Source organism: Amblyomma mixtum, chromosome 1, assembly GCF_055824585.1.
Source record: "Amblyomma mixtum isolate Tamu chromosome 1, ASM5582458v1, whole genome shotgun sequence".
In the NCBI taxonomy this organism is placed as follows: Eukaryota; Metazoa; Arthropoda; class Arachnida; order Ixodida; family Ixodidae; genus Amblyomma; species Amblyomma mixtum.
The window spans coordinates 217,126,712-217,138,495 of NC_143012.1; the positions used below are offsets into that span (position 1 = coordinate 217,126,712).

The 11,784-nt window shown below is 47.6% G+C and overlaps 3 protein-coding genes across 4 annotated transcripts in view; 2 read left to right on the forward strand and 1 right to left on the reverse strand.

Moving 5' to 3' along the window:
- Positions 1 to 11,784, reverse strand: part of RhoGAP102A (Rho GTPase activating protein at 102A) — a 107,824-nt gene that overhangs the window by 74,854 nt on the left and 21,186 nt on the right. The window lies entirely within an intron of this gene.
- LOC149370891 (uncharacterized) overlaps positions 312 to 11,784 on the forward strand; it is a 17,324-nt gene continuing 5,851 nt past the window's right edge. The window contains exons 1-10 of the mRNA XM_089567829.1: positions 312 to 389; positions 2,198 to 2,280; positions 4,477 to 4,562; positions 5,307 to 5,538; positions 7,108 to 7,193; positions 7,491 to 7,622; positions 8,609 to 8,705; positions 9,677 to 9,935; positions 10,519 to 10,729; positions 11,660 to 11,784. The exon at positions 11,660 to 11,784 is cut by the window's right edge and continues 47 nt beyond it. Coding sequence (XP_089423955.1) covers positions 312 to 389; positions 2,198 to 2,280; positions 4,477 to 4,562; positions 5,307 to 5,538; positions 7,108 to 7,193; positions 7,491 to 7,622; positions 8,609 to 8,705; positions 9,677 to 9,935; positions 10,519 to 10,729; positions 11,660 to 11,784 — 1,389 coding nt within the window. The remainder of the gene's footprint in view (positions 390 to 2,197; positions 2,281 to 4,476; positions 4,563 to 5,306; positions 5,539 to 7,107; positions 7,194 to 7,490; positions 7,623 to 8,608; positions 8,706 to 9,676; positions 9,936 to 10,518; positions 10,730 to 11,659) is intronic.
- LOC149370892 (uncharacterized) overlaps positions 4,487 to 11,784 on the forward strand; it is an 18,041-nt gene continuing 10,743 nt past the window's right edge. The window contains exons 1-8 of the mRNA XM_089567839.1: positions 4,487 to 4,562; positions 5,424 to 5,538; positions 7,108 to 7,193; positions 7,491 to 7,622; positions 8,609 to 8,705; positions 9,677 to 9,935; positions 10,519 to 10,729; positions 11,660 to 11,784. The exon at positions 11,660 to 11,784 is cut by the window's right edge and continues 47 nt beyond it. Coding sequence (XP_089423965.1) covers positions 4,487 to 4,562; positions 5,424 to 5,538; positions 7,108 to 7,193; positions 7,491 to 7,622; positions 8,609 to 8,705; positions 9,677 to 9,935; positions 10,519 to 10,729; positions 11,660 to 11,784 — 1,101 coding nt within the window. The remainder of the gene's footprint in view (positions 4,563 to 5,423; positions 5,539 to 7,107; positions 7,194 to 7,490; positions 7,623 to 8,608; positions 8,706 to 9,676; positions 9,936 to 10,518; positions 10,730 to 11,659) is intronic.

Sequence of the window (11,784 nt, forward strand, 5' to 3'; positions counted from 1 at the left end):
CACCATCATCTCATTAGTTGTGTGCCCTGTTGTGAGCGGAATCAACCAATGGGGTCAAACTGCCGGAAGGTTTTCTGTGGGCTATTTGTCCAACAGCCACCACGGAAGTCCCATCTTTCTTCATTCGCCGCAGTGTCGCGGCACCTATGCCGGTCAAAAAGTGTCCCGACTTGGCATGCAGGCACCCTAGCGATTCAGCTGCGGAGTGCGTGTGGGGAATGCACTGCCGCCTGCAAGCTTTTCACGAATGCAAGAACGCGTGGCTTAGACTGCATTAGCGCCGCGGAGTATAGGCCGCTTATTCCGAGACCATGATGCATGGCGTGTTTCCTGCAGCTGCCAATAGGGGGTCCGAGACCATGCTGCACAGCGTGTTTGCGGCAGCGGATGTTAGCGGCGACCCTGCAACCACCCTAGCGTTGCCTCGGACCCAGCGGTAAACGCTCTACAGCACTAATCGCAGTCCAATGCACGCTCTCGAGCATTTATTTTAAGATGGCGGGCGGCTGTACATAGATTAAAAGTTAGAACTGTGCTGCAGTGATACGTCATTTCAAGTTCAGGGGATAAGAGCATCGAAATTGATTGTGGGCCCTTCACAACAGAGTCATTACAAGTCGCTGTACAGCCTGACAGCGTAACAATCAGTCAATGTGCGACGCTCCCCTTGTTGCTCAAGTTTAAAAGATTTCCTTTTGCGAGCACCTCGAAGAAGCCGCATTGGCCCGGGCGAGGAATGGTTTCAACCAAAGCGGCCAGTCTTTCACTCCGCGTTCACTCGCGTGTTGCCTTCGCCACGCTTACCTTTGGCACTTGCCTCTGTGCAGGGATTCTCATGGTAGCCTCTTTCAATCAACAGTGCTTATCTCGATGGCGAGACCGCTTGGACGGCCTCGCTATAGCTATTTTATTTCTTTGGCTAGTGTACAAATCTTGCGTCAGCGATGACACTTGAGCGCTTCTTTCACAGACTGTTTATTCGATGTCCATAAGTGATCACGGTTATGATGAGTAGCAGATGTTGGGGGGGAGTTATTCTAGTTTTCTTTATTTTCTCAGGAAAAAGGGTTGAAAGGGCTTCACGTGGATAAATGGGCTTGTCGAGGTGTTGAGGCGGCATGAATAACGCCTTTTTAAAGCAGTAATGCAGGGATGAGAGGAATCAAATTGATTTGAGGAAGATGGGGACAACATTACTTCGGGGAACAAAGTTTTGAAGGTTATCTGTTACGTTAAGTTCACTATTGGATAATCCACAAAGAGTACAGCACAGTCTTTAGCTGACTGTATTAATTGGTTAATGCAATGAAATAAAACCGCTCGGCTAGTTGGTGTTCTCTTGTTGGCGAAACACCAACCTGAAGGCGACAGGGAAGGTATGCCGATAGGACGCGCAAGTGCTGTGCGTATGCATTCCTTGCCCTCTTCTGCGGTTTTCTGCAAAACATGGTTTAATATTTTTAGCTTGGTAGGGATCCTGGACACCTCATGCACGCTTGGGTTTATATCAGACGACGGTACATTTATTTCAGGAAGAGGTTGCAAAAAATCGACGAAGACATGGTTCGTTGGTCTTCTTCCATGAGAAGTGAGCGGAGCGGATAAGCAAATTATTTGACGAGCATAACAATGAAGGAGCCTGGCCATGGAGACCTGATTCTTGGTGTTTTTATTAATGCAGATAGATGTTTTTGAGCGACCCCAACGTCTGATATGTTTTGCCAAGTTATCAGTCAATGAATTGGTTCAGGAGCTATAGCGCGGTTCAACATTTTGTGAAGAAGTGTAAAACTTAAATACGTCGTCTTTCAGTACCTTCTTCTCTTAGGGTTGACAAGTTTCCACGCGAAAGCAGTAATTTATACCTATATTAAAAGCGAGATATTACTCTTTGTTATGCGCACTGCGCAAATATTCCAGTGTCGTGTTCTCCCACTTGTATAAGAACGACAAGAAATAAAAAAAAATTAGCCCTGGTTTTCTAGAAAGCACAGAAAACTGAAGCTACTACTCTGAAGGTCGAGGCGCCCAAACACCACAGCGACGAAGTGCAGGGCATTTGCAGTAACTACACAAAGCGTAAAAAAAAAACCAAGTCGGTGGGTAAATGCGCAATAAAGTGATTCAGAGCAATTCTGAGTTATTAACATCACTACACTGCCTAGTCAGATAATGCTTTAGCATCGTCTTTTTGCAGTTGGTGTCTGTCGCTGGTCTTGTTGTTTGCTGCTTCGTGACGCTGTCGGGCCGGGCGGCTGCAATGCAGTACGCCGGACTTCAGTAAGTTAACTCTTCTGTAGGCGGCGCCACTCTACGAGGGGGTACCCAAAAGAAACCGGACTAAATTTTTTGGTCGGCAAAGCTTCTGTGGTACCGTATTTTGCCACTAGGATCGCATAGAACGAACATTCCAGAGTCAGTAAGCCGAGTGCCGTCGTTCATTCCTTCCTCCATGCCGTCGTTGAAGGAGGTCAGACTAGTTTAGGCAGAGTTTTAGAGTGACGACTGTTTTGTGTGAACGTCGTTTTTTGCAATGGCTGATTTTCGTGAACAGCGCGCGCCGGTGAAATTCTGATTTTTGCTCGGAAAAAGTTGAATGGAAACTCTTGAAATATTAAGAAAGACGTACAAGGACGATGCTATGGGGCAACTGAAGTGTTCCGGAATCGAATCCTGAATCAAAGCAACAATCATGCAAATGGAAAACTTCAAATTCACCTCGCCTCAAGAAAGCTCGTCAGGTGAAACCAAACCTCAAATCAATGCTGATTTGTTTTTTCGACGTGAGAGGAGTCGTCCATTGAGAATTTGTTCCGCAGGGTCAGACAGTTAGCCAGGCTTTCTACTTGGATGTTTTGAAAAGATTGGGCAATAGTGTGCGGTGGAAGCGGCCAGATTTGTGGCGGTCGGGTGACTGGTTTTTCCATAATGGCAATGCCCCTGCTCACACAGCCCTGTCTCTACGACAATTTTGGACCAAAAATGGCATGACCCCTATTCCTCAACCCTCATACTCTCCCGACCTTGCCCCGTGCTACTTTCTTTGTTTCCTAGAATGAAAATATAGGTGAATGGAAAGCGTTTCGCTGATGTTGCTGAGGTGAAGAAAAAAACGACGGAGGCACTGTCAAGCATCACAAAAGATGAATTTAAACAATGTTTTGAAAAGTGGAATGAAAGATTCGACAAGCGTATCATTGCAAGTGGGGAATACTTTGAAGCAGACTGAAGGTCTGTGCTTAAAATGTGAACAAATAAGTTCAAACAAAAATAAGTCCGGTTTCTTTTGGGTACCCCCTCGTAGTGTAATCAGTCTATGTGGATATGTACTGTATCACAACTGCGCGAAAGGCTAGAGCCATCCTTTTGCACCAACGCTGTGCCGGATGACTATTGTTACGTGTTTTCCATCTTGTTCACACTGCACAGCAATGTGCTGATAGCAATATTTTTTCCCCTCTTAGTTCGCCCACCAATTGACGCTGAAAGATGGTGCAAGTGGTAGCAGAAATTAAAAAAAAAGATATTCTGAGGTCAAAGTGCACTGCCGCGCATTCCTTGCATCTTGTGCTTATGTATAGTCGTCCGCATACCTGTCTAGAGGCTTCGAACTGAGCACCTGGGGGTACAGCTGTGTCATTTACGAGTGGCATAAGACTCGGACCTTGACCTCATTGGGAATTCACATTTCCATAGCTCGCGTTTAACTACCCATATTTTTAAACGCTGTATCAGACTTACCCGGCAGCGGCACTTGCCATAAATGCACACTACAGTGCGCCGTTCGAGTGCTCTAAACAACAGTGTGAGCGACTGTACAAGCGCTTAAATGCCTCATTTTCGGGCTATTAATCCATACTCTAAACACAAAAGTGAAAAGGGAGTAATCTGTGCTTTAGCGCACTCCCAACAGGACCCTAGAGTACCCTAGAGCACCGCTTGCCTCTTTTAACTTCCATATAGACGTATTCATGTTTAGAGTGCACCCTTCAAAGTACCTGAATGCCCTGCCCGCCAGCTAAGCTATATATACCAAGGAATCACATTATTTTTTCTTTCATGCAACCCGTTTATGTTTATTTCAGCTTGTAAAGCTCAAGGGCTTCAGACATAATGGGCGTCTCTACGTTCTGTTAATGAAATGCTGCGACCTCTAACAATAAAGCCTCGGAAACTATCCGGTGCAGCCGAATGCCCCAGGTGAAATATGCTGCTGAAATAAGCTGTCATAAAATAAGCTGCTGGTAGAGCGTTCCCTTTGGTACTTCGCTTTCTTTAGACTGACATTTGTTGAGCTGCAAGGCTCCGGGTGGCCTAATTTCTAGTTAATGCAGCGATTCTTTGCTAAGACCGCTGTGAACTTTGTTTTTTCTGCAACAGAACTGTTCTGACGCCTTTCGTATGTAGCGCCGTGTAAGTTCCACCATTAGCTGGTTGTTTGTCCATGAAATCTAAGACAACTGTGATCTCCCACAGACCTCTTCCGATGGACGCCGAAGACCCGAGAAGTGCAATGCGACTTCCGGGGGATGCTACGAGATCCGAGTGGGATGATGAAAACGGTTAGTTAGAGCAAAACGTTGCTGATTTGTTTGGAAGTCTGACTTAGAGGATTATTTCTATAAGTACGCATATTAGACCGACTACATTTAAGCGCTGACACTACGGGGTATTATTGCTGGCCGGTGATATTGTGCTTCAAGCTGTTTGGCCGCAGCTTCCCTCACACCTTCAAAGTCCATCATTATCATTAACGTCTCTACTTACTTTACTCTCATTATGAGAAAATCACAGCTGCAAAGCAGTATGCGTTTATTTATTTCCGACACAGAGCTTTCCGGCGCAAAAATAATCAATATCTCACTTCCGGGTCGGAGGTCGACTTTCTCAGCAGAGCGAAGCTAAAGATTCGGTCACTGCGGCTAAGCCATATTGATCATTATGAAAACGCATTTCTCTTCCTAATTCATTCGATTCTTATACAGCCCATTCCGCCTAATGACCGATCCGAGAAGCAGTGGGTCATGCCTTTGCCTAAGTTAATGGCTAGAGAATAATCCGCATAGAATATAACTTAAATAGAATTGTTATAGTTTTATGGCCCAGGTGCGAGTTAAACAAGGCTAACCTCACTAGGCCGTGTTGTTGTAACTGCTCTAATGAGTAACAGCTCCTTGCATGCTTGCCAACTGGGACTCGAGAATCGATGTTTATTGCGACTCTTAAATATGATGTTTAAGTTACTACGGTATCCTGGCTATAACAGCCCAAATCACGATAATCGGTGGCTACACATCCACCTGCAGTACACGCCAGGGGGAACCAGGCGGTCCCGTGGACGAACCCATTCGCTCTGACAACCGGGAACAGCGAACAGCCGTTACTGGGCTCATCCCCATCACTGCCTCGCGACCTGGGCCCAGCGCCGGGACTCGGAGACCAAGAGCACAAGGACAGCGGCACGGCGGGCGCCGGCTTCGGAGCATCCTGCGGGCCTCACGAAAGCTGCAGCAGCTCACTGGGGCTCGCCTGCTTCAGGTGAGTCACCTCGCTCTCCTGTGAATGGAGAAATGTACTCTCGGTAATGCACAATGTTTACAAGTGCGCAATGAATTATTGGATTATTATCATCACTAATGTATCAGAAAGTTGCATTTTGACTTTCCTGTGTCCGGTCTCGCGCGGTCGCTCAGATCTGCCAATCCGACCGCACGGACGCGGAGGTGCACCTGAGCAAAGACCAATCTACACCTGCTCGGCACCTGCTCGGCACCTGCTCTTATCTTGTGCACATGTGCAGACTCCCAACTTCGTGAAACGGGCCAGCGTCCCTGGTGCACCTAGAACTGTAATACATGACCTTCTATGGAAGTTCAACCTCATCATTCGGCACAGGGTTAAACTCGCGTAGATAACAGCAGCATCCCTGTGTATTTAGTAGCGCAGGCGTTAGCCTCGAAGTATATATGGACCTCTATTCAGCTCATTTAAAGGAAGGCCAACACGGTGTTTAGGGCATAAACATTGTATGCCCTATTGCATAATCCAGGCGTAGCATGAATTAGCGCGAAAGCTTTTAAAAGGAAGTGCGCGGTATTTGTGCCAGTTCAGTCTTCCGAGGCTTATTATCAAGATTCCAACTGTATGACTTCTGCTTCTCTGATACCGGTAATCAGTTTGAAATACATTAAAAGATGTTGTTTTGCAGTGTGGTGACCGATATATTAAGGCATCAGTTTTTGCTGCAAAGGCTTACACAATGATTGCATAGGATGTGGGTATTTCTTGAAGTATTTTAAACAAGGACTTCTCTCGATGTAAATGCCATCAAAGCGCCCGATAAATGCAGCCAACTATGCAGTGAGAAGCTAGAGGCGTGCTCCAAAGCACGTCAACAGACTTGACGACATGACAATTTGCCTCCTCATCAGTACACAGTGAAAACAACTACTGCGTTAAATGCCCGCTTAACCTTAAAGTAGGGCGCCAAAAAAAGAACGTTGGATTTTTTTTTCACATTAAAACTGCACTTTATAAAACAATCACCCACCGAATGTCATCCTCAACATATGAGTTCAAGACAGGTTTTATGACCGAACTCATATTAATGACAGTACTAGGCACCCTTGTACAACTCCGGGATGCTCTCGAAACCGCGGCGTTAAGCAGGCCTTGTTACGCAGAATCTTCGAAGCCTGTGGTCAGTATGAAGGGTTTTTTTTTAAGAAAACTTAGCAAATGTATCTATGGTAAGGTTTCTATAGAAAACTGCATTGCCTTTCAACAATGAAACAAATGTCCCCGCATTGCTTGGAGAATCCTGATAATTAGTGGACCTATAGACTATTCTAATTCCGTACAAAATTCCGCATTTGTAAATGCAGTTCCCGAAGCCTCACCAAATTTTGAAAATATATCTAGAAGTGCGTTCTTTTGAAAGTCTACTGGAGTCTTGAATGCAGTGCGCAGCACCGCATAGCAGGGCTTTATGCACGAAAATATTCAAGCTCTTGGAGCAAAAGGATTAGACGGGCCGAGTATGACTACAAATGAATTTTTGGAACCTAACTCCTTCCGACGTGTGCTGCACCCTTCTCCCTTGTCAAGGATCGAGGGCCAAGACTACCGCTGTGGCTGCGCTGCTGAGACACCGGTGTTCATCAACGAAGGAGGCGTCAAGAAGTGCGTCCGAGGTAATCGGATTGGTCTATAACTGCACGTTTTCCACATTTGCGAGGTTAACGTGAAGGGTCACACACAAAAAAAAAACAACGCACTAGTATTCCTGTTGTGTACTCAAATTTACTATGCAGCTAAGCACTCTTCTGTCGTGGTATGTAGGTTCTTGACATTAGAAGTACTCCCTCTTGATGAGACTTACGCAGAGATGTGCAGCATTTTGGCCGGTAAAACCCGAAATTCGAGGAGCACATGGCTAATGAAATTAAGCAGTGGCGTTATTAATATTTCTGTTCTTGCCCTCCTCGCAGCCAAGTCGATGTACGAGTCCTGCGTGAGCCACCTGGAGTGCAGCTACCAGAACCCGAACCTGCAGTGCGTGGACTTCCTCTGCTACTGCCCGCTGCCCTACGTGCTCACCGAGGGGCACCGGTGCATCGCCCGTGAGTGGGCTCCGAAGTGCGCGCTTCGCTCCCGAGATGTCGCCAAAACCAGGCAACCAGTAGGGTAACTGGTAACATGCAGTATGGAAGCTGAGCAAGCTTGTATGCGAACTTTACGCGGGGTAAATAATTTTAAAATTTCGCTGAACGGACAAGGATTGCCGTGGCATCGCTATCGTTGGTCATGAAACCATTTACTGTGCAATGTCACTGCTAGGAGCCCGAAATGGTCGTAATTAATCCTCCCCTAAAAAAACGTTTTAGACAGTCTATAGAGTGTCTATAGACTTCTGTCTATAAAGTCTATAGACTCTCTATAGACAAAAGTCTATAGGCAACATAAATGCAATAGACAGTCTTAGAGAGTCTATAGATTTATGGCCATACACTTTTAGTATACTTTTGTGCATAGACGGTCTATAGACTATGAGTAGACAAAAAGCAATATCTATAGGAAAGCAATAGAGTCAATAAGAGGTCTATAGACTGTCTATAGACCATTTCTATAAGGGCTGAGCCCACCAGTACTGTGGATTTTAAAAGCCTGCAGGGGGAAGGGAAAGCCTTATTTGGTCAAACATAGCGGCGCTATGGAGGGATTTCCACCTACAACATATGTTTCCTATTGTATTCCTTCCCGTACTTTTGTATCAAAACAGGTGGTTTCATTTGCGCGAGGTGTAGAACCATCCCCCGAAATAAACTCAGTTCGCAAACCGCAGCCAAACGTGTACGTTATTCGTGCACGACATGAAAACTCGGCCAACCTCACCGCCGTGCAGCGGTAGGGTTTGAACCTTTAGAGGTCTTTTACGCAGCCAATGCGCAAATACATGAACTCTTAGTAAAGAAGTTCAGTGCACGCGCAAATGTGACGCGTAAACGATTCACTTAGGGACAGTAATGATTTCGCATTCCCACACGTAAGCGGTCTCGTGTCTATGGAGAATTTTTTTTTTAGCGTAAGCTGTACTTTCCTTGTGCAGAGCCTGACCCTCATAACAACATGGTCTTTGCCATCGCGCCCGCCGCAATGCTGATCGCCGTGATCCTTATGATCGGAGGAGCTTACACTTACAAAAGGTGAGTGTTTTAAGAGAACCCGTTGAAAAGCTCCGCACATACGCAATCCCATGGTTATAAAAAGGATTAACTTGCTACTAACTCTACATGCCTATATATACGCAGGCAACTCACATTTACTTCCAAACTGTACTCTGTTGACCGAGCGTCGTCATTCGACGGCGGCATCTATAGTGTCTAAAGTAGGTGGAATGGATGCGTATAACAGCTCGTCGCTCGCTGCAGTACATAGAAGTTCGGCGCTCCTTGGGGAAAAAAGACGTGCAAACCTATATTTCAATGGCCAAGTTTCGCTTGAAAGCTGCAGCACGCGATGCGTTGCTTCGCACACCCCTCTGATCTATGGCACGGACTCTGTTGTTCTTTTTCTTATGATTATTACGCGTTTATTGCTTCGATCCACTCATTACGGCATAATGAGGAACATGGTTTATGGTTTATAGGGTTTAACGTCACAAAGCGACTAAGGCTATGAGAGACGCCGTAGTGGAGGGCTCCGGAAATTTTCGACCACCTGGGGTTCTTTAACGTGCACTGACATCGCACAGTACACGGGCCTCTAGAATTTCTCCTCCAAAGAAATTTAACCGCCGCGGCCGGGATCGAACCCGCGTATTTCGGGTCAGCAGCCGAGCACCATAACCACTGAGCCACCGCGGCGGGTCATAATGAGGAACAGTACGAGTGAATAAATTGCATGTTTTACTCGCTTCGGTATAACTCAGTGTTCATGTTGTTCGGCTGTTGTGTACACTGCATTAAGATCGAATCCCGGCTCCGACCGCTCCATCGACACGCAGAAAGGCCCGCGTGATCTGCAACGTCAGCATACGCAGAATCGCAGACTGCTGAAGGCATTTCTTGCTTTCTTCCTTCTTAATACCTTCCCTCACGGTGCAGTTCGGGCGTCAGTCATGAGTGAGACAGTTTCTGCGCCTTCTGGTTCCTCCTAACCTCTGCCACCTTCGCAGGGTGGTGGGCGGCAAAGATGGGGGCGGCGGCGGCTGGTCCTCGGCCAGCAGCCTCGCCGGCCTGCGTGCCTCCATCGACCGGCCTTCGGACTCGGTGAGGCGCGTGTCCTCCTCCATCCGGATGGGACGCAAGGCAGAGGCGAGCCGGCGGATGCGCCGCTCCCTGGACGAGCACGGCGCCGCTCTTCTGCGGGAAGCCAAGACTCCCCGCCACCCACCGCGCTACATCAGGAGCAGGCCGCGGGAGCAGAGCGTCCAGGTGGGTCGCCCTTGTCCTGCTTTCTTCGAAAAGATTGCACTTATGCAGTACAGAGGAAGCCCGCCTTAGCGCTCTTAAGCCTCCATGTTCGGGGGCAAGTGACCAAGCGTCAATGGCCTCAACGATCACACAGGACGAATGCAGGAGACAGCGCTAATGCTCCTGGTGTTACATTGTGGCTGTGGGCTTCACAGTCCGCTTGAAGGCGGATGCGGCGACTTTGCGTTGAACTATAGCCTCGCCGATTTCTTCAATAGCTGTTCGCAAAGGAGACAATAGCCGCGCTCTTAAAACTTAGAAACTGTAATTTATGCAGGCTCCACGCTGCCACAGTCAAGTGTTACAGCAAGCATGACAACTATTCCATACCACTTGTCTTTTTACCCTTTGTCAATGGTCCAAGTGACGCCATGTTGCCACTGTCTCCTGAATCTGCCACCCCGAGCGCTAGACTATGAGCACGAAATAGAACTGATAAAAAAACGTTACATTCCGCCGGCCCATGCTGCTCAGTGCGCGGAGTGTTCTCACACTAGATCCGATAACGAGTTCTTCGCTGTCCCGCGTGCACTGGCGACCGCAGAAGTCGTTCTTCGAAGGCGTCCGCGCCAAGGTGGCCAAGGAGGCGTCGACGTGGACGTCCGAGTCGGAGAGCGTCGTGCCCCGTCACTCGGGACCAGTGCACATCAAGACGGCGGCCAACGTGCAGCAGATCCTGCCGGTGCACGAGGAAGTGGCCGTGCACATTATCCGCAAGAGCTCGACATCAGGACCGGCTTCCCAGGAGTTGTCCAGTTGAGTGACGTCCATTATGGCACTAGCCTCGCTACACGGCGAGGTGTCATTTACCCTAATTAAAATAGCACAGTAGCCACTTTGTTGAGCTTTGGGCTGGGTGTGGTTACCCTGGATGAAACTCGTTTTGCATGTCTTGAGGTGGTTACCGCCTTTTTTTTTTTTGCTGCTTAGGGTACATCGATTTATGTAAGCACGTTTGTATTGCCATACCTATGGTAAAATCTCATAGGGCAAAGCATGGCGGTCATTTTTAAGCAGATGAATTCGCAGGCACTTTCATGGCGGTTATTGAATTCGCCAGCAACTTTATATTAGCTACGACCCCAATAAACAAGGCTTTGCGTGCATCTTCGTACGTAAAATATTGTAATGGCCGCGAAGACTTTAAATCAGTAAATCAGGATTGACTGCTGAAAAGAACGACGTTGTCTTCGATTTAACGGTCATCTATCGTGAGCTAATCCTATGAAGGGGTAACTAAGGCCGGTACACATACTGGAAAAATTGCGCAGAAAAAACGAGGACAACGCTCCTAAGGCCGGTACATCTGTCAGTCCGCGATGCCATCGAAGCACCGAAGCTGAGGATAATAGCTACAGTGGCTGCCATAAAAAGTCAGTCTTGCGAGCAGCTTCGTCGGTATTGCGGCTCCGAGTGGCTAGAGTTTCGAAGCAAGTCCAATGCTGAATTTCTGCCACTCATACCATGAAAATAAGTGGCCCTGCATAGCGGTCTGTGCATAGCTTTATTGTTTGATTTCGGACCTGTCTGGAACCAAGCTCTTCAGAGTACTTCTCCACCTGCTGTCCCGGCTTGTGTCCCATTGCTGCTTATATTAAAGGAGTAACGCTTTCTCTTTTAGACACTGCAATGGTCCTCCTGCATCACTTGTAAGCAGATCTGGCTAAATTTGAAAATTTACGCAGCCGAGGTTCCATGGCCATGCCAGGTCAAGGAGGAGGCCCACAGGCGGGATTCTCCGTCACGGCTGCTGCCTCGGGACGACGCGCTGCGCAGGGTGCTCCACCGGGCCGAGGTCAAGGTCAGCGTC